Source organism: Xiphophorus hellerii, chromosome 20, assembly GCF_003331165.1.
Source record: "Xiphophorus hellerii strain 12219 chromosome 20, Xiphophorus_hellerii-4.1, whole genome shotgun sequence".
NCBI classification, from domain to species: Eukaryota; Metazoa; Chordata; class Actinopteri; order Cyprinodontiformes; family Poeciliidae; genus Xiphophorus; species Xiphophorus hellerii.
In genome coordinates, this window is record NC_045691.1 from 25,552,670 (window position 1) to 25,579,225 (window position 26,556).

Below are 26,556 nucleotides of genomic sequence, written 5' to 3' on the forward strand. Positions count from 1 at the left end.
GATGCATTTAAGGACGCCATGGGAGATAGAGAGCATGAGTCAAACAGCATGACGATGAAATATAGACTGAAGAATACAAATGGATTTGAAGAAGTCAGCAAAAAAAAAGGTCACAATGACCTTCCAGTGTTACCATCTTTTGTTAAAATCAGAGATAAGTGGAATTATGTGTGCGTCTTGTGATTTTAGTCTCAAACTACCCACTGAGGTCAGCCCACGCGGTGCTTTTTGACCCCGTGTGACCTTCGTGTGTTGTCCTCCTGACATTGGAGTGCATGCCATGTGTGAATGCATGAGCCGATCTGTTTGATAATGATAGATATTAGCAGTGAAATTAATAGATTACTTCTGACACAAATAGATCATAACTTAGTTTTACGTTTTCTTCTTTACAAAAAGAAAGGAAAAAAATCGAAACATTGTGAACGTACTGTACAGTCCCGTCATAAATAACCAACTAGTAAGAACTTTTATTTTGTGGTTTACATTTATTATGTTTTACTATTATTATTTTAAAGCTGTGTGACGTATTCTGCTAAAATCACATTCGCTGGGAAACGTGTTTCTGTAAGAGGTAGTCATAAATATAACCTGTTAACTCCTTTGTTTTTTAGCTCGGTTTATAAAAAGGTGACAGGCCTTTTTCCATTTTTTCCTGTAAAAACTACAGCTAATTTAATCCGTGCACGATTAAAAATATATATTCCTACTTAGCATCCCGATAAAAACAAATAAACGAGCTCCTCGGTGTGTTAATGTCGCATCTCTGTGAGAGATGAGCAGCACTCGAACTCGATCCAGTTCAGCTGCAGTTTTTCTTACTGAACCGCTCCACTTTGTCTCATTTCAGCCCTCCGGGGTTCAAACATGTGGCTTTAAGCGGTAATTTGGGACTTTTTGACGCTTTCACCACCAACTCGGTTCGCCTAAAATAACAGGGTAACATATAGACGAAAAGCAGAGCAAACTGTACCGTATCCAGAAAGCTGAGGCAATCCGCCTGTAGCATAGGGCGCATCTGTAACTGTGGTTAAATTGAAGATGTTCCGGGGTAAACACGGACATAACACTTACCTCGTCGGTGAAAATGAGCTTCCGGTGAATTAAAGTTAACTCCCCGCTTGATAAATTGCTGAACAGCAACAAATAAATGCGTATCTTGAGCTGTGGAAAACAAGCAGCTTCTGCTTGCCGCTTCCTCTCCACGACAGCCTGAACGTCTGAGTGACTGTGGGCGGAACTACACGCTGCGGACGAGACACACGCTGCGGAGGAGCCAATGAGAGGAGGCGGCACAGCGACACAGGTAGGAAGAGGAAACAGGAGTTCTCACTCCGCTCAGAAAAACAGGCGCACTTAAAAATCACAGTAATTCAATTTTAAAAAGGAAAACTCGCACGACTTGCCATTTTAAATACACTGATATGTTTCCAAGGGCTGTTTCTGTTCATTTTAATTGTTTTAGTAGCTAAATAAAGAAACGTCGATTCAGTTTCTCAGAAATTACAATACTTTGCATGAACAACAACAAAAATAGTTAATATATAAGTCTTATTGTCTTATCTTATAAAAAGCTGGCTCTTCAGAGTGCTGTTTCCTTTACAATCCATATTAGAGAATTATGCGATATTGGACAATGTAGCTAAATATTGCGATTACCTGAAGTACATAAACTGGCACTGTTATGTCTTACTTCCTCAGATTTGTTCCTGATGTAGACTCATAGTAAGTTTATTCAACTGCTGAAAAAAATTGATAGTATGCAAAAAAAAAAAATTGTGGTGAGATAACTTTGTTGGACATTTTGATGGCTCCAAAAACACTTTCTGCTGCAGTATATTCCAAACATAATCAAATATACAATGGCAATAAAGAGGCTGAACACAAGGTATTTAGCTAAAAATTACTGCAGTTTGAGCAATTCTTTGCAATACCAATACGGTGTACAGTCATAATAATAAATTTGTGACTTCTTGTACAGCCCTAGTATTCATTCACATTGTTTGGTTTAGCTTAGTGAAAGGAAAAAGTGCAGTTGAGAAAAGCCCACAAGCAAAAGGGCCAATTGCAACTTTGAGAGGATTGTGAAGTAAAATTCAAAAGGAAGATTCATGAGTTATGTCTTCTGTGCCAGAGACAAAATCAGCTAGCTGTTTATCCAAGATCAGATTAAGGGATAGGAATGTTCCCTCCCGACTGGGCTTCAGGGGGGAACCCCAGTCATCTCTCTTAAGAAGACATCCTCCAGGTCATAATAGGAGCTCCCAAGGCATTGTTGGGATACGTAGTCCCTCAAAGTGACTCCTGGGTCTTCCCTTGGGTCCCCTCCCAGTGGGACGTGTCTGGAAAACCTCCACGGGGAATCGACCAGAGGGCTTCCTGATCACACGTCCCAACCAACTCAACCGACTCCTTTCAATGCGGAGAAGCAGCAGTTCTACTCTGAACTCCCCCTGGATGTCGTACCTTCTCAGCCCATCGCTAAGGTTGAGTCCAGCAACCCAACAGAGTGAGCTCAGTTCGGTCGCTTCTATCCGGGATTTTTTTTGTTGTTTTTTGGTTCTGATCCGTAAGTGAAGGCAGCAATGGATCAGTAAATCAACCTAGAGCACAGGTGTCAAACTCCAGTCTTCAAGGGCCACTGTCCTGCAGTTTTTAGATGTGCCACAGGTACAAAATACTGGAATAAAATGGCTTAATTACCTCCTTCTTGTGTAGATCAGTTCTCCAGAGCCTTGCTAATGACCTAATTATTCTATTCAGCTGTGGTGCAGCAGAGACACATCTAAAGGTTGCAGGGCAGCGGCCCTCGAGGACTGGAGTTTGAGACCCCTGACCTAGAGTAAGCGTTTCCAGGGAGGCTGAGAAGTGTGATACCCTCGATACCTAGCACCTGCCTGCACTGCCAAAAGATACAAATGCCGGATCTCGTGTTTGATCGGCCAGCAAACTCGCCTGAAATAAAACTCTGAGAATTTATTGGGTTTAACCAACAAAGACTAGACCCAGTAATGTAGATGATTTAAAAGCCACTACAAAAGCAACCTGGGCGTTATTGTTTTAAAAATTGTGTTACTGGCTTTATGTAGAGTTCCAACTTTCAGAGAAACTGACTTTTGGAATCACGTAACCTGGTTTCTGTTAAAAAATTAACGGGAATAAGTGCAAGTAAATACTCAGCATCTCAATTATAAAAAAGAAATGTCAACCTGACTCTTCAGTAAAGTGGCAGAAATGGGCTATGCTGTCATATTCAAATAAAAATATGGATTCCAATGACGATCATTTGTCAGATTAAAAGCTCCTTTTGGAAATAACCTTTAAAAGCGTATTACAATTTTTTCTCATTTCCAGTAAAAATAATCAGATGTTTTCATTAGCTATAATGAAAGTGCAGAAAAACAATTACTAGAAATAAAGGCTTGAAAACATCATGACAGTGTAACATAAGTTTCATTAAGTGAAAATTGAATATGTGAGCAACATTCCAATTTATTGATATGACTGACTTGATTTTAGTGTTTGAGTAAATCAAAATAAAGCATGTGCAAACAAGATTTTACCAGACATGAGCTGAAAATTGTTTTTATCTTATACCAAGATGAAACATCCCCCTCCATCCCCCTTTTTCAGAATCCCAGAATAACCTTTTAATCCCAAGAAGTCTCAAATTTCAATCTGAGTAAATGTGACCAAAATAAGCGTTGACCAGAAAAATATTTCCTCCCCGATAGCTTCAGAAAACTCATTTAAAAAATCCAGTTTTTGTTTCCTTGTATAAATGGTGATTTTGTGCTGCAGGTCAGATCTTGAGTTTAAATTTCTTGCACAAGGAGGGAAATTGAAACACTTCTTCTTAGGCCTCCCTAATCCTACTTACGATTTCCATCGCAATATGGAAGCCATTTTGGTTCACATCTTTAATTCTGCGTTGAGCAGAAATAGATGTGAATGAAACTGTGCGAGCTGCGACCTCCGACCTAAACACAAAGGCAATCAAACCCATTTAAAATTGTCAAAAGGTTTGTTAAAAACGTCACAGAAGATGTGCGTAGAGATTAATAACAATGATAGTTTATTTACGTTCCAGATCTGTTTGCATTGCCGTTGACATTTTCCCTGCTTCTAAGACAGACAGTTACAGTACATTACCATACAATATCTGTATTTTTATTCAGAACACATTTTGAATGATGGCTTAAAAACAAAAAGAATCAATGAAGAAAAAAAAACAGAGGAAAGAGAATGAGATAAAAATAAATTTACACATGTTCTAGGCAATATATTACACTTACACAAAATGCTATGTTAAGAGGAATCCACATTACAAGTTCCCAGTGAATCATACTTCAAAATGCTACAGCGACACAAATATAGAAGTAAAAATAAGATGAAGTAATAAACACAAGCCAAAAAAAACAAACAGAGCCTACCTTTCATGTGAGACAGAAATTAACTTCACAGTGTATAATAGGAAACTGATCATTTTTATAGACCTCTTTGAAACGTCATTTTACAGTGAATGTCTTCAAATCGCCACCCGTCTAAAAAAAACAAAACACTTGTTCAATTTAATATGGCAGGACAGACGGAGAAAAACAAAGTCTGAGATGCAAAAAAAACAAGCGAAAATGTGTTCGAAACACTATTGCAAAGAGTGCGTTGGTTCAAGTACACAACTGCAATCTGAATCTAAAGCTGTGTGTAAAGCACTGTGCACCGAGAGAGAGAGAGGGAGAGAGGGCAACCTTCAGCGGCAGTTCGGACAAAAGGCATTCACAAGGTTTAGAGTTGCATGAGAGCCACGTTAAGTGTAATCTGGTCCTAAGGATTTCCGTCTGGATTTCCCCCCCCCTCTTATTTTAACGAGGTTGCTCTTTATGTTAAATCCTGATGCAAAGGATGCTTGCTTTTCCGTTTGTGGTCATAACGATATTTCTACGATTCCACCTCAGACGGCAGGAAGCTGAGCGAGGTCGGACCGTTTCCCCCCCAGAGAGAGAGCCTCTTCCGCCGCTCCGCCGTAGACACGCGAGTCGCCGCCAGGCGCTCTAACCCGCAGCGGACCTCTGGCGCCCTCATGTGGAGCTGTACAGGGAGATCTGCTGCACCTTGCCGAGCTGCGTCAGCAGCCGCTTCATGCGGTGTTTGAGCTGAGGGAGGCGTGCGAGAGGCTCCGGAGGCTCCAGCTCCCCGGTGTAGTCGAGCCAGCTTTCTAGCACTGAGGAGGAGGAAATAAGAAGGTCAGAGGTCAGAGGCTAATGGACACTTTGATCGGCTCAAAAGCAGCACAAACTGTTTTTTGTTTTTGCTTTTTTTTCCCCCCTTTACCGTCCAACTCTCGTTCTATGAAGTCCATCCTATGCGAGACCTCGTCCTGGACAGCGTCGATGTGATCCAGCAAGTTAATTTGCCACTGTTGGTACTGGCCGTTATCTGCGAGGTCTCTCCCATCATCCTCTCTGCTCTCAGCATGCAACCATGACACACCCATTAAAGCCTATGATAAAAATAAATACAAGGCATATTTAGTTTCAGTAAATATTTCCAAAATAGCGCAAAATAAGTTAATTCACATGGCTTGTAACAAAGTTCTTTAAGTTATAAGTAAAATGGGTCTGATACTCAAAGATCCAATCTTCTAAAAATCAGTGAATGCAACATGACTAGGTGCTACCAGGTCACTGTAGCGACAGCACTCTATTGTGGAAGTTATTGAAAGTTTGCCGTATTTAATGCAGGGTTCATACACTTTTTCCCCAGTAAAATTCAAGAACTTTTCAAGCAGTTTCAAGAAAACTTTTCCAGCACAACACTAGTAAATTGAAAATGTCTAAAGAAGACAGTTTCAATTCACCATTCTATGTGAATTGAAATGTATTATTATTAGTAGCAATCTTGTATTGCTACTAATAATGTCCTATTAGGTTTTCCCTTCTAGTTTACGTTAGGAGGGATAATGTAAACTAAAATATAACAAAATTTGATGCTTTGAAATGGAACTGCTGCTAATAATGCCAATTGTGCTATCGATAATATAAGACGCCAACATCTATTTACAACAACCGATTCAAACATTTTAGATTGATGAAGTTTGAATTAGTTTTTTCAGATGCTTTTGGTTATTGTAGAAATTTCAGTGATAAACCTGAAAGGACACATAACTTTTTAAAAGACAGTTAATTATAGATCACAATTGAACAGCTATATAAAAATGAGGCATGAATAGTTTTAGTCCAAATTTATGAGAAACTGTGTATTAAAATCTGATTAAAATAGTCATTTTTAATAAAATTTTTAATAAATAAAATTTATTGTGATAGACATGTAATCAATATCAATAGACAATGGATCTGATAGAATATTCAATAAGCTCAACAAACTGATTCAGAACCGCACAGCATGCTGGGGTACGGAGGCAGGGGAATGGCGCAACCTCTCACGGCTAGGCTAAGCTAGGTTAGTGGCATCAAGTACTTCACTCATTCCTTGGTTACCTAGCAACAACCTATTGAGTAACGAGCAGCAGTTTCAAGTTTCGCTACAGTGCCTCATAACTGCTTAAAAATAGAAAAATGGCGTGAAGTGAAATGTCTGGATAAAAGAAGAAAGGTCACATCAGCAGTTTGGGAGTATTTCAGATATTTAAAACAAAAAGAAAATCAATAATTATCAATAAACCGATGTGAAAGGCTTATGTTGTGATACGTTTTTCAGGCATATCGATTTTTTGATTTTTTTTTTTTTTTACAGGAAGTAACTTTTGGAAGAGTTTTCCCTCATGGAAACCCCTTCAGAAACTAGTGCCATGAATCCGAACCTTGTTGCTGTTGCCCGTTGACTTGGGCCTGTCCATGTCCAGCAGGCTCCCGAAGCGCTGCTCCCGCTCCAGCAGCTCCTCTGTGCTCCTCATGCTGTCCTCCAGCTCTGAGCCCTGCCTGGTCTCCACCACCAGCCGCTGCTCCACGGCCGGGTAATACGTCCGCGGCTTCTGGTAGCAGTGTTCGCTGGTGATGTACGAGTCCTGGAAAGACGGGAAGGGCGAGGGGGAGCTGGAGGACGACGAGGCGGCGGAGGCTGCAGCCGTGGCGGCCCGGCTCAGCTTCTCCAGCGCGTTGGACATCAGGATCTCCCCCCTGCTCATGTCCTCGTCGGGGGTGAGCGGGGACGGGGCCGTGTTGCTGCCGCGGCACGAGTCCGAGCCGAGCCGCGGCCGGTCGAAGTGCTTCCACGGCTGCTGCCATAGCCTGAGGTCGGGGTGAGTGCTGCTCCTGCAACAATTCCACAATGAAGCTTCTAGAAAATAAATGACGGCGCCATTTAAAGCCGACGCCTCGGACTCACTGTAAGACGCTCATCTTGAGCTGCAGTCCGTTGAGGATCTCCACCACGTGGTGCACGTCCCCCAGCAGCTGGTGGGTGGTGGTGATCTTTTTGGCGTTCTGGTGGGAGTAGTTCTCCTCCAGGAAGGAGAGGCCGTACATGTGGCCGTTGGTCAGCCACTCGCGGTCGTACCAGTAGCGCAGACTCTGCCTCTGACCTAAGATGGAGAACACATCTCTTACAAACTGCTGAGTTCTGCCGGTCCCGAGTAGCATCTGATTTTAAAGACTTCCTCAACTGTAGCTGCGTTTCTGTTTACAATAAACTTGTGCAGACTGAATCGATTACTCCAGTTTTGATGAAGCTAACGTTTTTTCCATAAAACATTTTTGAGCTAGGATGAGGTGGTTATTCAGCTTTTTTCACATCACAGGAGTCAACGTGACCGGATGTGACTACTGATGGAAACGTCGAAGAAGACAACAGGAAGTAATCTTCTTCGTGGTTTGTTTGGACAATGTGCAGCCGGCTCCAGCAGAGCTCTCGCAGCAACGCACACTTCATAAAAAGTTGTCATTCCAACATGTTGATTATTATAGCTCACTTCACTGTTTACATCCATTGCTGCCATGATGTACAATGACTTATCGGGTGAACAAGCTTATTCACAGGTGATTTTAATTTCTGATGTCAGGTATAGCTGACATCAGAAATTGCATCAAGCATCAAGATTTTTGTCCTTTTTGGACGAATTCTCTTCTTCCAATCAGAAGAAACTATTCTAAAGTATATTTGTCATCTGTTACTTTATAAATAAACTGTTGCATTTACATGTGTGATGCAAGCAGATCCGTTTCTTTCCAGTTGTGGCTGAAGGTAACTGCGCGCCGGTCTCACCTGGCGGATCTCTGCAGATGTAGCAGGTGTATCTGTCCGGGACGTTGTCCTCCATCAGACCCATGCAGGTGCCGTGCTGCCAGCACAAACAGTCCTCGCACTGACGAATGGGAGAAACGCGTTAGCTGAAAGCCGCGCGCTTTAATACGACCGAAACGTGTCGGGAAGCGAAGCAAAAACCAGCACAACCTGAATCATGAAGTCGTTCTCCTCTTCCACCTCGCAGATGCAGCGCACGATCTCCTGGTCGGTGGAGTCCAAAGCGCCGGAGTCGACGCTGAGGGGAGGCGTGGTGACGTCCAGGTCCACGTCGAAGTCGTCATCGCTCCAGCCGCAGCTGTCAGTGGACCAGTCGCTGATGCTGTCCTCGTCTACAGAGGCAGGGGGAAGCACAACCGCTGGACTTCAACAGGGGTTTTTCCTCGTCAATTCTGCCACGGCAGAATGTAAAAGTAGCCAAAAGCTGCTCGGTAACTGGATGATTTAATGGGAATTTGCAGGTTAAATCATGAAGCAAGACGCTGCAGCAGAGAAAAGCTCAGGACTCAACCAACCATCGGTTTGATATTAGATATTTATGTCAGCGATGCACAGAGAAACCTGCTGGTTGGAAATAATCAGAAAATCCAACCTTTTTCTGATCGCTGGCCCCACTAGGCTGGCCTGACAACACTCTTCAGAGTGGAAGTTGTTACAGTAGGAAGCAAATTCAGTTCTGATCGGTTTGAGTGCCGTTTAAAAATTCATTAACATCCAGCAGAAATGTTGTAAAAATCCATTTAAAAAAAAAACTATATCCTACTACAAATCAGGACATTTCATGTTCATTCAAACCAAGCGAGACGACAGTTTGGATAAGTGGATTAGTTCAGGGCCTTCCAAACAACCTCTGGGAAACGAGCCCTTTGCAAACTCAATGTTACTAAACATGTAAGACGCATCAAATTTTACAATGTTTTCTCACTTTTATTCTCTGTTTGATATTACATTTGTTTAGCATAATAAGACATAAACAGATCTAACAGTTCCAGGTGGAACCATTTCCAATTAAACTTTTTGTTTTATACCCTTAACGGTGAAGCACTTTAGTCCAGTTTTCTAATTTTGTTTTAAATCTCCTGTCACCTACATTATAGCTAGTAATGCTCGTCACCAATATAACATGCTAAATGATGCTTAAAATGTCATTTCCAAATCATTTTGGCTCCACCCAAGACTGGTAAAACCCTGTTTCACAGCAACACCATTAACCCCACATCTTCTCATATATTTAAAGAAATGTGTGACCTACCAGAGCAGGAATTCTAGAAAGAAATATTTTGAATGACATTAATTTCTCAAAAAAACTGGACTTTAATTTGAATTTTTTTTTTTTTTTATGCTTCTATTGCTACTAGAGGTAAAAACAAAATTGCCCCAAATATCTGATGTGTCTCTGGTGCAATATTGTATTACATTAGGTATTATTTGCAAAGCTGGCAGCATGGCTGATTGAATCCCAAGCGAATAAAAGACGGGAGGAGGGAGCAGCTGTCAAACACACTTATTCAAACTGAAGCATACACACACACACAGTTATAGATATACCCACCATCAACAAGTATCTGCTCTGTGTAGCTGTGTCCGGGCCTGCTGGGGTAGGCCTCGTGATTGTGTGAGAGGGGGAATTTGAGTGGCAAATTCAATTTGGAGTGAAGACCCAATACTGAGATGTCAATATTCTCCTCACTACCAGTGTTTTCTGTTAATACAGGGAGGGGTGGGGAGCAGATGTGAAACAAAAACGTCAGCTGTGGAACAAAACGCCCATCAGGAGGCAACAAAATGTGGCACAAAACAAAAACAAAGCCAACATCGTTGGTAATTATGGACTCAACAACAACCAGGGACAACAAGTTCTCACATAGGTGGTTAGAGGTAGGGCTGGGCGATAAATCCATTTGATCGATTAATTAAATATTTGGCTTTTGAAGATTTTGAGTAAAAAAAAAAAATAGAAAAAACAAAAAGGGTGGGGGTAAAAATGTACATTTTTTTTCAACCAACCAACTTGTTGGGTTTCCATAGTTGAGGGTAATGTCAGCGTGCCCAAGGCGGCCATCTTGATTAACAAGCGTATTTTACAGCTTCTACTTATCTGGACTTTAATTCAAGTCAACTGTGTGATAAAATATAAGGGCCAGGTTACAGTTTCTTTCATTACAAGAATGAAGTTATAATATTACAAGAATACAGTTAGACGAAAATAAATCCAAAATAATACGAGAATAATGTCCCATTTCCTGAATAAAGTCGTAGCATTGGAAAAATGAAAAGATAGAACAAATTATCCCAGCTTTGTTTTATTAAAACAACCTTTGTGGAAGATGTTTGTTCCTGCATCACTGCATCTTTATTCTCCCAATATGATGACTACATTCTCGAAATTAAACAAATAATTCTTGTAGTCTGGCCCCAATACGTCATTGTACGACTCACAGAAGGGATGACTGAAATATCAGTTTTGAAAATGTTTTCTGTCATTTGTAAAAAAAAAAAAAAAAAATAAGTAAAATTAGCAAAGACAACGGCAAGAAAAAAAAATTTCAAAAATTGGAAAGAACAGATTTTGTTTCTGCAAAAAACCCGAACAAACAAATATAAAATAATTTTTAAAAATTGGGATTTTATTTTTAAGCCCTATCGCCCAGTCACAGTTAGAGGAAGGCAGCGTGTACATACATCTCAAACACAGTATAGGTATGGAACATAGAGATGAATGTATGAGTCCAGCCAATTAAATCACAAAAAAAGCCCCTGAACCATCAAAAGAAATTATCTGACACATCCTGGCGGTCATGTTGGAGAGACAAAGCAGCCAGAAATGTTCCACTTCTCCCACACACAAGCTCAGTCACCACACCAAGAGGAGTGAATGGATCGCTTTGTGCTTTTAGCAGGCTAGCCGCCGCAGCAAGCGCACATGCAGAGCAGCAGATGATTGACCTCGCCCAGTTCTGGGGACCTGCTTCTTACCAGACTTGGCCTTCTTTTTCTTCTTCTTCTTCTTTAGCTTAATGCGGAGGAAGTCCTTCTGTTTGGGTTTCTCTTTGGGTTTCCCTAAGGATCATGAAATAAACATTAAAGGCCATGTGAACACGGAGACTTTCAGAAAGATTGGACTTCTGGTGCAAAAAAGATGAAAAAGAATTTCATCTTGAATAGGAGGAGCATAATTTAGCTGTGACAAAACAAAACAAACACAAAAAAAAAACACTTATTGGCATCTCTAACAATTCTCTTAACTTAACTCCAAGTGTATTATCTTTGTCATTAGTGTTTTGCTTAAATAAAACTATGGCTTCTAAATCAAAATCTACTTAAAAATGTTAATGCAACACAAAGATCCTATTTTTCAAGCTTTCTGGTTTTCTTCTGTTTTCATGGTAACTAGGACCACATCTAGTGGTCTAAGTACACCTTGGTGGACCCAAATCTGCTTTTAACTTGGCTAAATACAGAATGTGTTTTGAAATGAAAACTGCCCTGGACTCTGTTTTTATTGCCAAGAACAGATGAAATACTTTTTCTGTTTCCTTCATTTGAGGCACTGGCTGCCTTTGATTTAACAAGAAAAGTGTCAAAAATCATTTGAAGTTTCTACATGTCGACCCCGACAGTGGAAGATATAACAAGTAACATCATATATGATTTAAGGCAAAGAAAGCACACTTTACATAAGGGAAAGCAGGGAATAAAGATGAATATCTGACTACATTGAATCAGTTTTTCACTAAATAAAACACTGCATCACACTCACCAATGTCAAAGCACATCTTGTCAGTGTCCTTGTCCTGCAGCTGGCAGAGGTTCCTGTCCAGCTGGTTCTCCTTACTCTTCTCCCTCAGCAGCGCCCTCTGCTGGTGGCTGTGGGTGCTGACTGCAGGAGGGGCCGATGTGCGCCTGCCTGCAGCCTTGATGTCACCACGTGGAGCTGCAGCAGCTCCAACTGAGTCTTAAAAAGAACTAGAATTAGTTCATGTACTGAGCAATTAAAGGATGTCACGATTCAGAAAAAGTGAGTCTTATTGTTGTAGGTCATGGATGTATTATGACTGTTCATGCAAACATTGTTTTTATAATTCATAATTTCCAGGAGCCCGAGTAAGGATGCAAGTTATTGATTAATGAGTTAATCTAAATTTGATTGATCTTATTGATACACTAATGATTAATTTATAAGTGGCCATTTTCCTAAAAACCTAAGTTTTGTAATTAAGAGGGCAAAATGTTTCAAAAATATTTACAGTAATATTACAAATATTAAGAAAATTACATTAACATTGTGTCAGCAGTGTCGCACACCAACATACTGAAAATTGTTTTTCTCACATTAAAACTTTTTCATATTTTTGTTAGATTTACAAAATAGAACAAACATAAACCTGTTAGGTTGCTGAATAGAAAGATAAAAAAGAATAAGACATGTGAAACACTTAATTCCCCATGAACAGAGAGAGGTTTGTGCTTATAAGCATCACGTCCCCCTCCCTCTCACATTACAATTCTTCCGCTTTATTCTCCATCACGTCCTCGTCTTATTTTAACTGAAAAGTTGACGCGCTATTAAGGTGATAACTTAAGGAGCTTGTGGCGTGTTTATAACTCAAAACAGAATCGGTTTTAGTGCATTTTCCATCCCACACCGAACTCTATTTGGACCGTTTCTCTTTCCTTTTCTGGTATTCCCCGCCATCTTTCATTTCTGCATCAGCTGGCTCCGCTTACGGATAACCAGCGGCGCCCTCTGCTGGATGGCGGCCAAACTACACCACTAAAAGAAGGTCTAAACGGACTTTATAAGTTAGTCAATATGAACTAATGTTAACCTAATAAACCATTAATCTTTGATTAACTGTTGGCATCCCCACACCTGAGTGAAACTGGGCAGGAACTCACGCATAGAGGCAGAAATGGTGCGGCGTCGCTTGGAGCTTTCCAGACCAGGAGCAGCAGCAGGCTGCTTGTCAGAAGCCCTGGTCTGGACGCTCCTGGTGGGGCTCTGCGGTCCCTCCGCAGGCGGCTCTTCACCGTGGTAATATTTCATGTGATAATGCAGCAGCTTCGCTTTACGGAATGACTTTGTGCAGCCTGGAGCGCCACACTTGAAGGGATTGTGGTCGAGGTTGATGGACAGAACGGGAGGAGGCTGGTTTTTGATGACTCGGTACACTAAATAAATAAAATGAGAACAAAATGGGTTTTTTTTTTTTTTTTTTTTTTTTAAAGCAGATAAAAACAACATATGTGAGGAGACTTACATGGCTCTCGGCTGAATCTGTTGGGATTGTGGAAGCCCTGCTTCCGTACCGCTGAAAATATAACAAAACTTCAGCTTTTGAATAAACCGAATCATCTATTTTTTATTATAGTCATTTTATTGCTGCTGTCGAGCCAAACGCTTACGTTTCACAAGCTGAGGAGGCGGTGCGTCCGCTGCAGGTTGCACACTCTCTGATTGGACGTTTGGCTTCTGCTCCGCATCGCCGCTGGATTCGGCGGTCGTCATAGTGACAGAGTCCTGCTCCGTCGGCGCCGACGACTCGCTCTGCATCTCCGCGTATGGCTTGGGTGGCTCCGTGTATGGCTTTGTTAGGCTCTGCTCCAACTCCTCCTCTTCCTTCTTCACGTCTCCGTTCGCGCGGCGCTCTCCCTCTGTCTCCCCGTCGTCTTTTTCCACCTTCACGCCGTTCATGAGTCCCGTTCCCTTCTCGGCGTCGGCAGGGTCGCTCTGCTCCGAGGTTGCAGTCTCCTGTTTGGTAGCGGCGTGCTCGGCCTCGGTGACGCCGTTCAGTTTGGGGTTTTTGTCGTTCACCGCGCCCTCCTCCTGCTCTTCATCGTCGCTGTTGCTGTCCTCGTCCTGGTCCGAAGTGCTGCGCCGGGCGCGCTTGTTTTTGGGACAGCCGTTCTCCTGCGGCCTCCTGTCTCTGCGGTTCGGGGCCCTTCGCACCAAGTTCTTGTCTGAGGACCGAGATCTGCCCCCAGCTCCACCTCTCTATCAGAACAAAAAACAAAACAAAAAAACAAGTTCAGGAAATCGGCCAGAAGAAGCCGTTAGATAGATGGACGGAGAATGTTACCTCTTTAATATAAGGCTTCACATGCATCCCCTTCACCGTCTGGATGACACCGTCGTAGAACTTCACAGTGTAGGATGCTGAAGGTGAAGACACAGAAACTGAAGCAAACTGTATTTTACACAATCTGGACACAAGCAAGTCCATATTGTGTCTCGCAAAAACTTCTTGATTTTTTACTTCCTCGTGTTACGACTGCAACATTCTGTGCATTTAATTGTGATTTTATCAAACAGAGGAACACAGAGTAGCACATAATTGCGATGTTAAAGGAAAGATTATTTCCTATAATTTTGCAACATGCATTTTCTTTCAATTCACCAGAGTCAGCAATTATCTGAATCACATTTCTGCTGAATTTACAGCTGAAATGGATTTGGATTACGCAACTAAAAGAAATAACTTGACTTTTTAAAATAAGATACAACAAATGCCAGATTTTAGCAATTTTTCTGTTGTTTTTTTTTTTTTCATGGAATAATTCCATTTAATTTCCACAGCAGAATGACACTAAAAGTACCTGTCACTTTTTATTTGGATCTATTTTTTTATGAGGCTGGCAACTGTGCAAATATCAAGAAACTGTAGCCATCATCTTTTTGAAAACGCTTTATTTTTTCTTTTATATTAAAACCTAAACATAGGAATTTTTAAAAAAGTAAATATTTAACAAAAATAAAAAAAACCCTGTCTTTTCTGTGGCTCTAAGTCTGTTTTATTTAGCTGGACTGACAGCCTGGTTGTAGCTTCATCAACTCAGGAGCTTCTCTTACCCGTCAAAAGAAAACATGGTCCCACCATGTTTCAAAGGGGAGATGTTGTGTTTACAGTCAGATTAAATGACATAACTGGACTCTTGCCTAAAAGAAGAGTGACTTCTAAAGGGAATTAGTTTATCTGGAGTGCCAAAGTAAACTGTGCTAAATACAAATGGATGTCACACTTTTTCTAGCTTATTATATCCCAAAAATCCATTCAAGTTAATTGCAACATGAGAAAATATGAATTACTTAAGAGGCCCAAACACTGTTTATGCATCTGGAGAAGCTGGGGCTACTTACCATCTTTATTGACTGAAATGACCTTGGCTGGGTAGAAACGGCAGTCAGACCAGCTGGCCAGAACCTTGTCATTTACATGAAAGCCCTGGAGGAAAGAACACAGTGATCTTAGCAACTTCTGCTGGCGAGCCGGCGTTTTCTAAAAGCCAACAGAGAGCAGCACTGCTTTCTATAGCTTCGCTGAAGTTAAAGCAGAAGCTAGCATTTAGAAGGCGTAAACAAAACGGAGGTGGTGCGTTTTCCCCGTCTCTCCGGCCGGAACGGAGAGGGAGCGGACCGCCGTCTTACAGGCGAGTTGTCGTCGTGCAGGCCCTGCCGTCTCAGCTGAATTCTCTCCACGGGTCTCAGGTACGGACTGGTCCACTCAAACCATTCATCGTAGCGGTGGCTCCACTGGCGGTAATGAATCAGTACTTTCTCATCTTCGTAGTCAATCTTCTCTATGTTGGCAGCATACCTTAAAATAAAATAAGAAAAAAATGAAAAAAGTTAATAATGTATGATTAGGAAATCATGTTGGGGCTCAAATCAAAATTTGTGTTGCATTTAATATTTCCTACAGCCATCAAAATGAAAAATAATGTGATCTTAGAGGGAAAGAAATGTATTTCCCTTGTAATGATTTCAGTGAGAGGTGAATCTGATGGGGGGGGGAGCGAACAGTTTACTGGCACAGGAAAAATTAAGAAATAAAAAGTCTAAAATGTTTTTCCCCAACCATAGCCAGTCAAATCAAATAAAAAAAGGAAAATATGCTACAAGAGGCTGAATGTGAGAAAATAAGGGAAGTGAAAGAATGAGGGGAGGAATGAGCGAGGCCATGACTCACCAGTTTTTGAGGCTGTCTCTGGCCTCGAGCTGAGCTCCCACCTCAAATGTTATCCCTCTTCTGTTAGGGGGCGTCTTACTCATACTGCCCACATCAAGGCTCCCTTCCTGCACAAACACACACACACATTAACCAACAACATACCAACGCAAAGCTACACTCCTATAACCTTGGGTATGCTAAAGAGATACAACACAGAGCCGTCAAGGTCTCTACAGGCGCTCGGCTCCACAGCCGGTCTACAGACTGTGGAAAAAACTCGGCTCTGTGAACCTGAGTGGCAGGTTTGACGCCGAGGAGGGGAAGTGAGACAGCAACTTAACAGCAGAACAACGCTGCTGGAAAACACCGGAGAGCAGATGCCCTCTGCAAAAACACACACAACTCATACGTTACGCACGCATTAACTAGAGAGACGCACCGTCTCAGCCGCAGATCAAAATATAACGTTGCTCTTAATCAACTCTCACCTGAGATTTTCAGATCAAATGCTAAATCTGATTTTTTTTTTTTTCTCTTATTAGTAATGAAAACTTTCACCATTTTCTGCATTGAAACACAACACCGAGCAGCGTAACTAAGACACGCTGCTCAGAGGAATCAGACGTCCAGGTGTAGCGGGGTTTGAAGTGAAGATTTTAAAAGCTTTTCTTTATAGTATTTTAATAGGATGCTTGATAAATCCCAGCTGTGTGAGGCACAAATTAAAGCCGTATGCTGCTGCACACCATCAGTCAGCTGGCTGAAAGCAGGCCACTACACCGACTCTGATTAGAATTCAGATTCGGCTGACAAAACAAAAAAAACCACACAAAAATACAACTGAAACAAGCAGTTAGCTAACCAGCTAATTGCTAATTAAATGATTAGTGTTTTGTTCTGCTAGAGCTCAATAGGCACACAAAGAAAATAATATTTAGCAGGTGCTTAATCTATATTATTTATATATATATAGTCAAAACAATAAATTGCTGGAGATTATTGGACGTGCATCAGCATGAATAGAACAGGACTTAGAGCTACACACACTGACCAGTAAATAAATCCGATCAAGGTTACAGACACACGTTTGATACGCAGCTGAAGATACTCTTGCAATTTCTTCCATTGCTGTCAGATTAAATTGCATTACATCTATCAAATAACCCGCAGGAGGAATTTTTTTTTTATGCGTTACATTCCTTCTAAAAAGAGAATTGGTACAAATCAGAATAGCAGGTCAGACCTCAATAAGAAGTGGAGATTGGCTTCAGACTGGAAATCCCTGATCTAGCAGCTCTACTATGAACAGGGTGATGAAAACTGGACTAGTGAGGTGAGCCATGCCCCTGAAATGATGGTGGATATGTTCAGCGACCAGATATTCAAATGAGAATGTGACATAAAAATAAATAAAAATAAAAAAAACTATTATGCCAGAGAAATATTCACTCCGCATTTCTGGAGAAGACACAAAACGACCAAAGACGGAGCATTTTTACCGCCCGCTCCATGAAAAGCCACCAGGAAGCAATCATGCGCCAAGCTGATTCCCGCATCGACTTCACTACACGCTGCGTTAAATCCCACTCTGGTTGTTTCACATGTACACGTTCCTAATACTGTCGGCTTCGGTTTAAAGAAAGGCCTAAATGAAAGGAGATTCATTCAGTCGTTAAAGGGAGGAGGGGAAAAAAAAAAGGCAACCGCATCATCCCTCCTCCGCTAACAGAGCTCCTTTTGTTGTGCATAAAAAAGCACGGCGGACACGCTGACATACCGGCGCCCTTTAACCAACAAGCAACGGTAAACATTATTTTTAAAAACATGCCGGCGGCGTCTTACTTCTCTCCCGCGTTCAGCCGCCTGATGAGGTTCGCCATGGTGGAGGTGTTAGCAGGCTTTCATCAATGCAACACACTGCAGCCTACAAACCGGATGTCTCCACACTTCCCGGCCCACGTGTTTTCTGCTCAGCCGATTTCGCCGAACAGACACAATAGGAGACAAAGACTACCGCGATCATCCTCGTGTGGCAGCTAAAATGTTGAGCACGACGTCAAAAAAAAAAAAAAAAAAAAGCATGGATAGTGATCTGGCCAGAGGAAAGCGATATTTAAAAATTAACCCGTTTGTTTTTATGGCCTGTACTGAGCCAAAGATGACAAGACGGGCAGGGAGGGAGGAAACCGGGTTTAAGATGCCAAACCTGGGTCAGAGGCTCCGATTATTGGAGGTTTTAAAGGTGAGAGCTTAGCGTATATGTTGTGTAAACATCAATTTACATATTAGTTCAGATTTAAGCAGTGGGAAAAGGTACTTCGTGCGAAAACAGTCGTATTTATACGAAAGAACTATATACGTGGATAGGTTTCAGCTTTTATTTAAACGGATACAGCGCGAACACGTGCTAAGTTTCCAGGTAAGCTAATGTTGGCCACTTCCACCGCTGCTGGCGCTTTATTGTCCGGCGTTTTATAACCACAGGGCGCAGCTAGAGACAAACCAGCTGTACGTCAGTGGTTTAGATAAACGTGATTGGTCGAGCCGCTGCGGCGTGGGCGGGCGCTCGCTGTAGCTCGCTGGCGATTGGACGCGCGGTTGTCAGTCACAGGGTGGGCTCTCCGTGGCCTCGCGCTAAGGCCTACCTCCTCGTACTTTTCCAACCGCGAACGAGCGGCGTGGAAATGCAAAACAGTAAACTTCTCCAACTGGGACACCGCACTCACGTCTACGGCTACCCAGGCAGTAACAAGGAGCGTACGCCGAAGTGTAGACGGGTGAACTCATAAATACGGAGCAAACAAATGTACTTAGAGGACATTCAATTATTTACTTCGTCACGTTTGTTTTGAACTCTCCAAGCCGACATGCGGCATCATACCAAGTGTGTGATGCAGCCGCAAACAGGGCCTCGCTTACGGCGGTATAAACTCGGAGATGCGCCATACTCAGAGGATTTAAGCCTCTTACCTGTTCTCCAGTCACTATGTGTCAGGTTGGGCGAAAAATGTAGCCTGAAATCCCTTGACTGCGCAGATACAGCCGCCTCCGCCTGTCTGCTCCAAACCACGCAGTTGAATTTCTCTCGCTTGCATTTACCACCGGCGCGGGTAGTGTAAAAGCACGGTGCGCATGCGTGAACCGCCAACTGAACTCTTGGTAATTTAATTGTTTAGATAAACATGGTTGTTCCTTCATTTGGGAAATAAACAAGCTTAATATTCACAAACAAGGAAACTCTGAAGTCAAAAATGCCATCTCCATATGCAGTGTGGGCCAAATATTGTAGGACCCCGAAGCAGAAGTAGAGCTGGGGCCAAATCAAATAATTCATTCAAATAAAAGTGGTAAATAAATTGTGGGATCATGGTTCTTTAACTTACAGACTTTGTCTGGAATTTGTACGCGGAGTTCAGCATTTGAGAAAAGACTCGGTTAAAGTAGGAGGTCAGTAGAAATAGTTAATTATTTACTGATTATCATGTAATGTATGCAGTTACATTTGGTATCACAATGAAATTTACCTCAAAACCATCAGAAATTATTTTAAATTAGCAACAGTAAATGACTGTTAACTGTAAACCGTGTTACATTTTTTATGCTACGACTTAAATCCTAAAGAAACTTACATTTTGAAATATATGTTTGAAAAATGCTAATACTAGTTTAAATATTTTCCTCTGAGAGTAGTAGCCTTCTCTCGGGCCCCTCTCCCCCTGCTGGCCTGTGGACGTAACAGCAGCGTACTGCCATGAAGCAGAAGCACACAATCTCTGAGCATTTTTAAAATAATCTTTTTCTACTTTGAAATATATCTTGTTAACTCTCTAGAATTATGGAGAAAACAAGAGGCATCATTTTATTGTTCTTTATCTTTGAAAATGCTCTGTAATTTCAATTTTCTCTGAAGAAAGAGTCGATATTGGTTCAAAATAAAGCAGCGAGTGAGTTCAGATAATTTGCATCATACAGGCTTAGGCAGTTGAATAGTTGAATTCAGAAATTATGCGCAGTAAATTAACAAAGCTGGTTATTCTGGAAGGAAATGGCAATTATTTAACTTTTCTTTTCCCCTTCCGCTGACTAGAAGAGAAAATGGATCCTTACTCATTTAATCCATTAAACTCTGTCAGGATGTATTAATAATGCACGGCCTCCTAATAGAACAGCTCCCATGCTGCAGGAAGTGGTCTCATGTAGAGAATAACTCATGGAGCTGATGTGGAAAGATATTAAAGTAGAACAATTAAAGCCTAAAAGTTAAGGTTGCTGCAGGCAATTCATTGATAACATGTGGTGCATTCACTGTGCCTCTGAAACAGGAACTAGGATTTCAGAATGACGTCACATCCAACTTCACGTTCTGAGACCGCAAGCAATTTTGAGACATGCAGTTCTGCCAGAAACCTTCCCGCATCCTTCAGCTGATTTGTGGAAGAACAGTCTGGTCTCAAAAGTTCCTCCAGATGGACAGCATTCAAGTTAGAGAAACATCTGAACAGAGGTCATCTTTTGGGTTATTGTGAACCTGTTAATAGTTAAATGTCACATAAAAATACTATAAATGTTTAAAAACACATGTTTACTTTGTCACGAACTTTTTAAAACCGTCATGGTTTTAAGAACTTATAGTCGCGTCAGGTTTTGGGAGAGGAAAAAGAAGAATACTGTTTGGATGCGCTGTACACGCAGTCGCCATATTGGATTTTGGTTATCGTGGTTGATGAGGAATTTCTTTCTAAATCTTGTGTTGCATCTTCAAGGAAACATTCCAGTTATGTTTTTTAAACTTTTATGTGAAAGTTTTTCTGAACTGCCCCAGTTGCAAGTCAGAAAAAAAACAGTGCTACTAGTGCTAATTACTATTAGCAATACGAGCTAATAATTTATCAGCTATTGTTCTGTAGCCATCACGGTCGTAGTTCAAAACATTAAAACTTTATTTCTGGACAATTTTCAGCTAATTTGTTTTTATTCACTCTGCCGGGACTTTTTGTAGTTTATTAGAGTTGACTTAAAAATATACATTTTCTCTCTCATTGCAATGATTTATCTTAGCATGACCACAATCCACTTCATCAACAAATGAACAAACTTTTATTTATAGTCAGTCATTACAGAGAAGACAGTCTGCAAACACACATATGCCGAAAGTGGTTTGAATCTGTTTGTGTTAAAGTAGCAAGCAGTTACAGCAGGAAAACAAGCTGTTAATCACAGCCTCTCACTTACACATCTTTTTTATTGCTCTTTAGAGTGAAACCGAACCCTCTTCCATCTCCACAAGCCATCCCACCCCGTAACCCAGATAATTAGAATATACTTCCGAAAGGCTAGTACAAATTTCCACACAGAATTTATTTACAAACCGCTCAGTTTACATTTTTAAGAGTTCACCGACACTTCATTTTTCTCTACAGGTGTTATTAACTGAATTTCAGTCAGCGATATTCATCCAACACCCATTTTTCCCCCCAGTAGGACCTGAGCTAAAAAAAACCAGAACAATTCCAACTGAAAAACTGACAACAAATAAAATACTTATTATTGCATAAACGGGCTTTGTGAGAGGTTCCATTTTGGGGGAAAAAAAAAATCTCTTTACTTCTTGTTCAATAAAATGATCTCTAAAGCAGACGTCAGTACAACTAAAAGCAGTCGAGGCAAACCTATCAATAAGACATGACTACAAGAGTTCTTTTGACTTTCGGGTTACACAATAAAAAAAAAAAACCCAAAGGTGTCTTCTGTTCACACTGATAAACCACACAAACACACATTAATAAAACCTGAAAGCTGGGGGGAAAAAAAGTTTCAACTGCTTAAATTAATTTTTCTTTTTTACAAATGAGTGATTTCGATCTTGAATCTCGATTTAACCCCACCTTGCTCGACCAAGCTGTAACAGTAGTAATAGCCCTATAGTTAGAAATAAAGCGTTTTCACGTGCTGCGTTTAAACAAATAGAAATCTGAACTGAAGCGTCTTTCTGGAAATGGAACAAAACAAAAAAAAACAAGCATTCACACACATATTCTAAGAGCTGTAAAGCATCACCTCAACAAGTTTCCAGTGTGACCTAAACAGAGACAGTGTTGATTTTATTTTATTTTTTTTCTCCGCTGGTTTGTAAATGTGTGACCGATATGTGCGCTCTGGGCGTTCCAGTGTCTACACCACGCCCTCGATGAACCCCGTGTCCAGGTGGACGATGAGCATCCGCAGGAAGGACATCTCTTTGCGCGTGTTCTCAAAGATGACGCGCGGGTCGTCCGAGTGGCACCGGAGACAGTTGGGGGCCATCACCATGGCCAGGTTGTTGACATCCATCTTGGTTACGGCGACGTTGGACGGCTGGGCGAATACCTGGAGATGACGCAAGTGTGAGAAGGAAGGAAAGACGAAGGCGCACTGGATGTATGAGCCTTAATCTGCACTCAGAACCTATTGTTTTTGTCAATTTCAGTTTATTATTTACATTGGCTGCTCTACCCCTAGTTGCACTGACAAAACAAATTAAAGTTGGGTTGATTTTACATGTTTGACCAAGCTTGTGGAGCTATTGATGCATTTAAGTGTGCTGCACTGGTGCAGTTGTCAAATAAATTTGTAATTCAGTACACGTACGTCTGTGTTTAAAAAAAACGTTTAAAGTCAGAGCAGCACAGTTTTTCAGTATCAAATCGGCAGAGGCTAAACGTCATATTTATATTGGTATCGAAAGAGGGGAAAAAAAATGGACCGGTGCATCCCTGTTCCAGGCAGTATGTGAGAAAATGCTGGTTGTTACCTGAAGGAAGTGGATGAAGTAGCACAGAACCAGTCTGTTGAGTTCTGGCAGAGACTGCACCACGGCAATGGCCGCCACCGGGTCGTCGCAGTTGATGATGCACTGCTTGTAGAAGTCCATTGGGATCAGCGGCTCCTCCAGTTCCCGATACCACAGCTTCATCAGAGAGGCTACATCAAAAGGAAACCGTATTAATCCATAAAGCCTGACGGTGTGCATGTGAAAACGTCTGTGGATGATAAATCCAACCCATACCTGGAACGTTGGGGTCAGAGAGATTCTCTGGAATCCTCCACTGGTCCACTTGGAGCTTTAATGCGTTGACTTCATCAATGTCTCCAGGCACTCTAAAGACCAAAGAAAAAAAAAACATTAGGGTTTCAGCTGGGTCCTAAAAAGTCAGCAAGAATCGCAATGTTAGGCCTTAAGAAGGTTTAAATTTATACATTTAAATGTCTTAAATGACATTTTTATGGACTAATTGAAAGTCCATAAGTCAATTAGTCATTTTAACTAAATGATTAAATGTCATTTAGTCCAATTAAAAATTGGACTAAATGACATTTAGTCCAATTTTAACTTCATGTGTAGCTGCTCTGGCTGAGGTAGGAGGAACTGACTGGAGTAGATTGGCACTAAAGCGACTTCTGCTCTGTTTAGGGAAATGAAATCGAAAGGTACTATATATATTATCCACTGCCAGATTCTTTGACCAAACATACCGGGTGTGTGTGTGTGTGTGGTACGTTCAAAAAATTATAAGCATTTATTAAATAATTCAAATCCAAAATGCATATTTCAAATTATTTCATGTAAGAGAAAAGAGCTGGTGTATGTAAATGGTCCCTCAACGTGTCACCGCCATAACAGAAAAAAGAAAGCAATCAAAAGTTTATAATTACTGGCAACATGTATTTTACATCACTATGAAGGAATTGTGTGTAGATACACATTGTCTGTAGATAAGAAAATCTGATAATAAGTGGCCATTTATTGCAGTATATATTATATATTGTGATAAGCTTCTGATATTAAATTTGATTGATCATTTTCATAATAAATTACAATTAATGATGTTTAATAAACATACACAGTTTTTCTCACTTATCGTTATCACAATAGTACCTGAAAATATTGTGATCAAACTTTAACTCCATATCGCCTGATCCTGATTGATAATCAGACATTTTTCGGAGTGACAAAGACGGAAAAATCCTACAGTTGCACTCTTTGGCCACTAGAGGGACCTCGGTCTCTATTCCACATGTTCCTCAGAGCGATTTTGGATTGCATTTGTTGTGAATTGGTGTAACATAAACACACACAATTCAATTAACTTGAATTAAAATGCAGCTTTTTAAACACAACCTCTTGATCCCAGCAGCCGTACTTTTACTGGAGACGAAAATCAAAACACAATGAAGTCATCATAACCAAACATGCCTTCCAGAGACTTTCCACGGCATGAAGTTTGTTTCGTAAAGGGATCTGATTTGTAAACATGTGGAAATCATACAGAATTTAATCCGACTGAAAACTCTCCACACGCACATCGCTGAGAGGACCCCACGTGCTCTGCCGCTCGGACAGCAATGTAAACACACACATCACCCGGTGTCGCGTTACACAGAGCGGCTATGAGCAGCAAAGTTTGCTTAGAAACAAAAGGAATCACAAGACCACACACACACACACTTGTTTACACACACTACAGATGCAATAAAAGCCATCCATGTTCTTATGAAAACCCCTTTTAATTAGCCAGACCGCCACAGCGTCGCTCGTGTCGAGGCACGTCGTCGGCCGACTCGGGGTCTGCCTCACCTGAAGATGCCCTCCGTCTGCGCCCCGCCCAGAGCCAGGACGTACTGGGACAGCTGGACCTGCACCCAGGGCAGCTTCCTGTCTGGGAAGAGCTCGCTCTGCCGCTCCATCACTTCCTCCAGAGAGCTGCCGAACAGAGACGGGGTGATGATGGCCCGTCTGCTGTGGTCGATCTCCTCCAAGGTGGGCTTGCGCAGACCCTGCAGGGTAACGGGGAAGCAAGAGGTAGATTTACAATCCAAGTGTGTCAAGGAGACATGGGGGATGGGGAGGGCAAATCACGGCCAGGCCTGCAGGTGCGCTGCTGTGACTGGGCCTTGTGTTTACGTCTCTGCCTGTGACTGTTTCGGCACACCTGTAATTACGTCTCCTTCAGAGACGGATGATTCAGAGGAGGTTCGTACCTTTCAAGCTGATGTGAATGTCCTGCATCGTGTTCCTGCACAGCTTTCGCTTCAAAATTACACTTTAGTCGACTCAAACTTGCAGAGTTCTCAGGACTTTCAGACGCATGCTGAAAGTATCAAACTCCAACTCTGTGACAAAGGCTGTCGCAATAAGCAATTTTTTTAATATCATTATAAATTTAAATGAGCGTGACAAATTTCATGCTTGTTTGCTACATTTTTTAAATATTTTTTTAATATTAGTGAAGAGCCACCGGTTTGAAATTTTTGACAGCCACTTTTACTTGCACTTTTATTTTTTGTAAAAGTTCTGAGAGGCACTTTTTCCTATTTTCCCCATCTGTTTTAAAGGGCAATTTTGTTTTGCTGAGACCTCATAATGCATTTTATTTTTTGTTTCGGTTGTTTTGTTTGTTTATTTTTGGATATTTAAAATGTCTCCCAAATCCAGTGTTAAATATTCTTTGGAAACTACAGTTTATTGAACTTTCAGAAGGCGTACTTGCCTTATGCCATTTGAAAATGGTCTCAAAACAACAATATTATCGTTTATCACAATACCTTCTGGAACAATTTATCGTCCCGCCAAAGTGTGTTATTGTGACATATTTACAGTAGGCAGACATTAAAAATAGAACCTGCATAAATCATAGGATGGATAAAACAGCATGAATTTTATCCATCCTCAGATGGTGAACAGATGGTCAGATGGATGAGGGGATAGATGGATGGATCAAACGATGGATGTACAGGCAAGCAGATGGACAGAATGAATGGATGGACTAAAATATGGATACATGATGCGACTGATGGAGAATGAACAGAAATTGATTGACAAAAGATGGATGGAAAACATTGTTTGTTCCCATCTTGTTTTTCCATAAAAAAATAGTATTTAGAAAACCTCAAATCGTATTCCAAACTTTTGCATATTGTAAAAAACAAAAATAAATAAATAAATAAAAAATTCTCTGCCCTGCTCACCTTTTTGCCTCCAGTGATCGCCACCTTGAGCAGCTTCCGATGGCAGAACTTGGCGTACGTGCTGACAGGAAGGCCTGCGGAGAACAGAACAAGCAAACACTTAGGACCAAAGAAAACCAAACTTCTCCGGAGACAAAAAAACATAAAGCCCCTTCTCTATGTCCTCAAAAGATCCCAAAGTAAAAACTCTGGAACCGTCAGTCAGCGTTGAACGCACAGAACAACAAATGATTTAGATTCTTTCCCACGAACGGGAACAGCAGTGTTTTTATTTCCCACAGATGTCAAAAGGGGAGGCAGAGTTTGGGAGGCGGGCGGCGGTAACTAGAGAGACATGTTGACG

General features: G+C 41.3%; 3 protein-coding genes across 13 annotated transcripts in view; all 3 read right to left on the minus strand.

Moving 5' to 3' along the window:
• The window catches only part of ndrg3a (ndrg family member 3a), a 60,357-nt gene extending 59,127 nt beyond the window's left edge, over window positions 1–1,230 (minus strand). For all 3 annotated transcript variants that reach the window (XM_032548955.1, XM_032548953.1, XM_032548956.1), the window contains exon 1: window positions 1,075–1,230. The gene's annotated coding sequence lies outside the window, so the exon portion shown is untranslated. The remainder of the gene's footprint in view (window positions 1–1,074) is intronic.
• Window positions 1,231–4,052: 2,822 nt separating this feature from the next.
• Window positions 4,053–19,332, minus strand: phf20a (PHD finger protein 20, a). Of its 7 annotated transcripts, none has more exons than XM_032549239.1 (17): window positions 19,179–19,332; window positions 16,227–16,333; window positions 15,686–15,854; window positions 15,398–15,482; window positions 14,340–14,416; window positions 13,666–14,254; window positions 13,521–13,571; window positions 13,159–13,431; window positions 12,020–12,208; window positions 11,236–11,319; window positions 9,812–9,961; window positions 8,410–8,591; window positions 8,155–8,320; window positions 7,345–7,540; window positions 6,821–7,271; window positions 5,332–5,500; window positions 4,053–5,221 (listed from the first exon to the last, which is right to left on the minus strand). In XM_032549239.1, the coding sequence occupies exons 2-17, from the start codon at window positions 16,307–16,309 to the stop codon at window positions 5,079–5,081; spliced, it is 3,057 nt and encodes a 1,018-aa protein (XP_032405130.1). In that variant the 5' UTR covers window positions 16,310–16,333; window positions 19,179–19,332; the 3' UTR covers window positions 4,053–5,078. The 7 variants fall into 7 exon arrangements, with proteins under 7 accessions (XP_032405130.1, XP_032405131.1, XP_032405128.1 ...); XM_032549240.1 differs by having other exon boundaries at window positions 6,821–7,265; window positions 12,020–12,214; XM_032549237.1 differs by having other exon boundaries at window positions 12,020–12,214.
• A 1,953-nt stretch (window positions 19,333–21,285) lies between these two features.
• The window catches only part of arhgap46a (Rho GTPase activating protein 46a), a 44,075-nt gene continuing 38,804 nt past the window's right edge, over window positions 21,286–26,556 (minus strand). For all 3 annotated transcript variants that reach the window (XM_032549038.1, XM_032549037.1, XM_032549039.1), the window contains 5 exons: window positions 26,214–26,287; window positions 24,823–25,022; window positions 23,254–23,345; window positions 22,999–23,168; window positions 21,286–22,574 (listed from right to left, as the gene is read on the minus strand). In XM_032549038.1, the coding sequence (XP_032404929.1) occupies window positions 22,380–22,574; window positions 22,999–23,168; window positions 23,254–23,345; window positions 24,823–25,022; window positions 26,214–26,287 (731 nt within the window). In that variant the 3' untranslated portion in view covers window positions 21,286–22,379. The remainder of the gene's footprint in view (window positions 22,575–22,998; window positions 23,169–23,253; window positions 23,346–24,822; window positions 25,023–26,213; window positions 26,288–26,556) is intronic.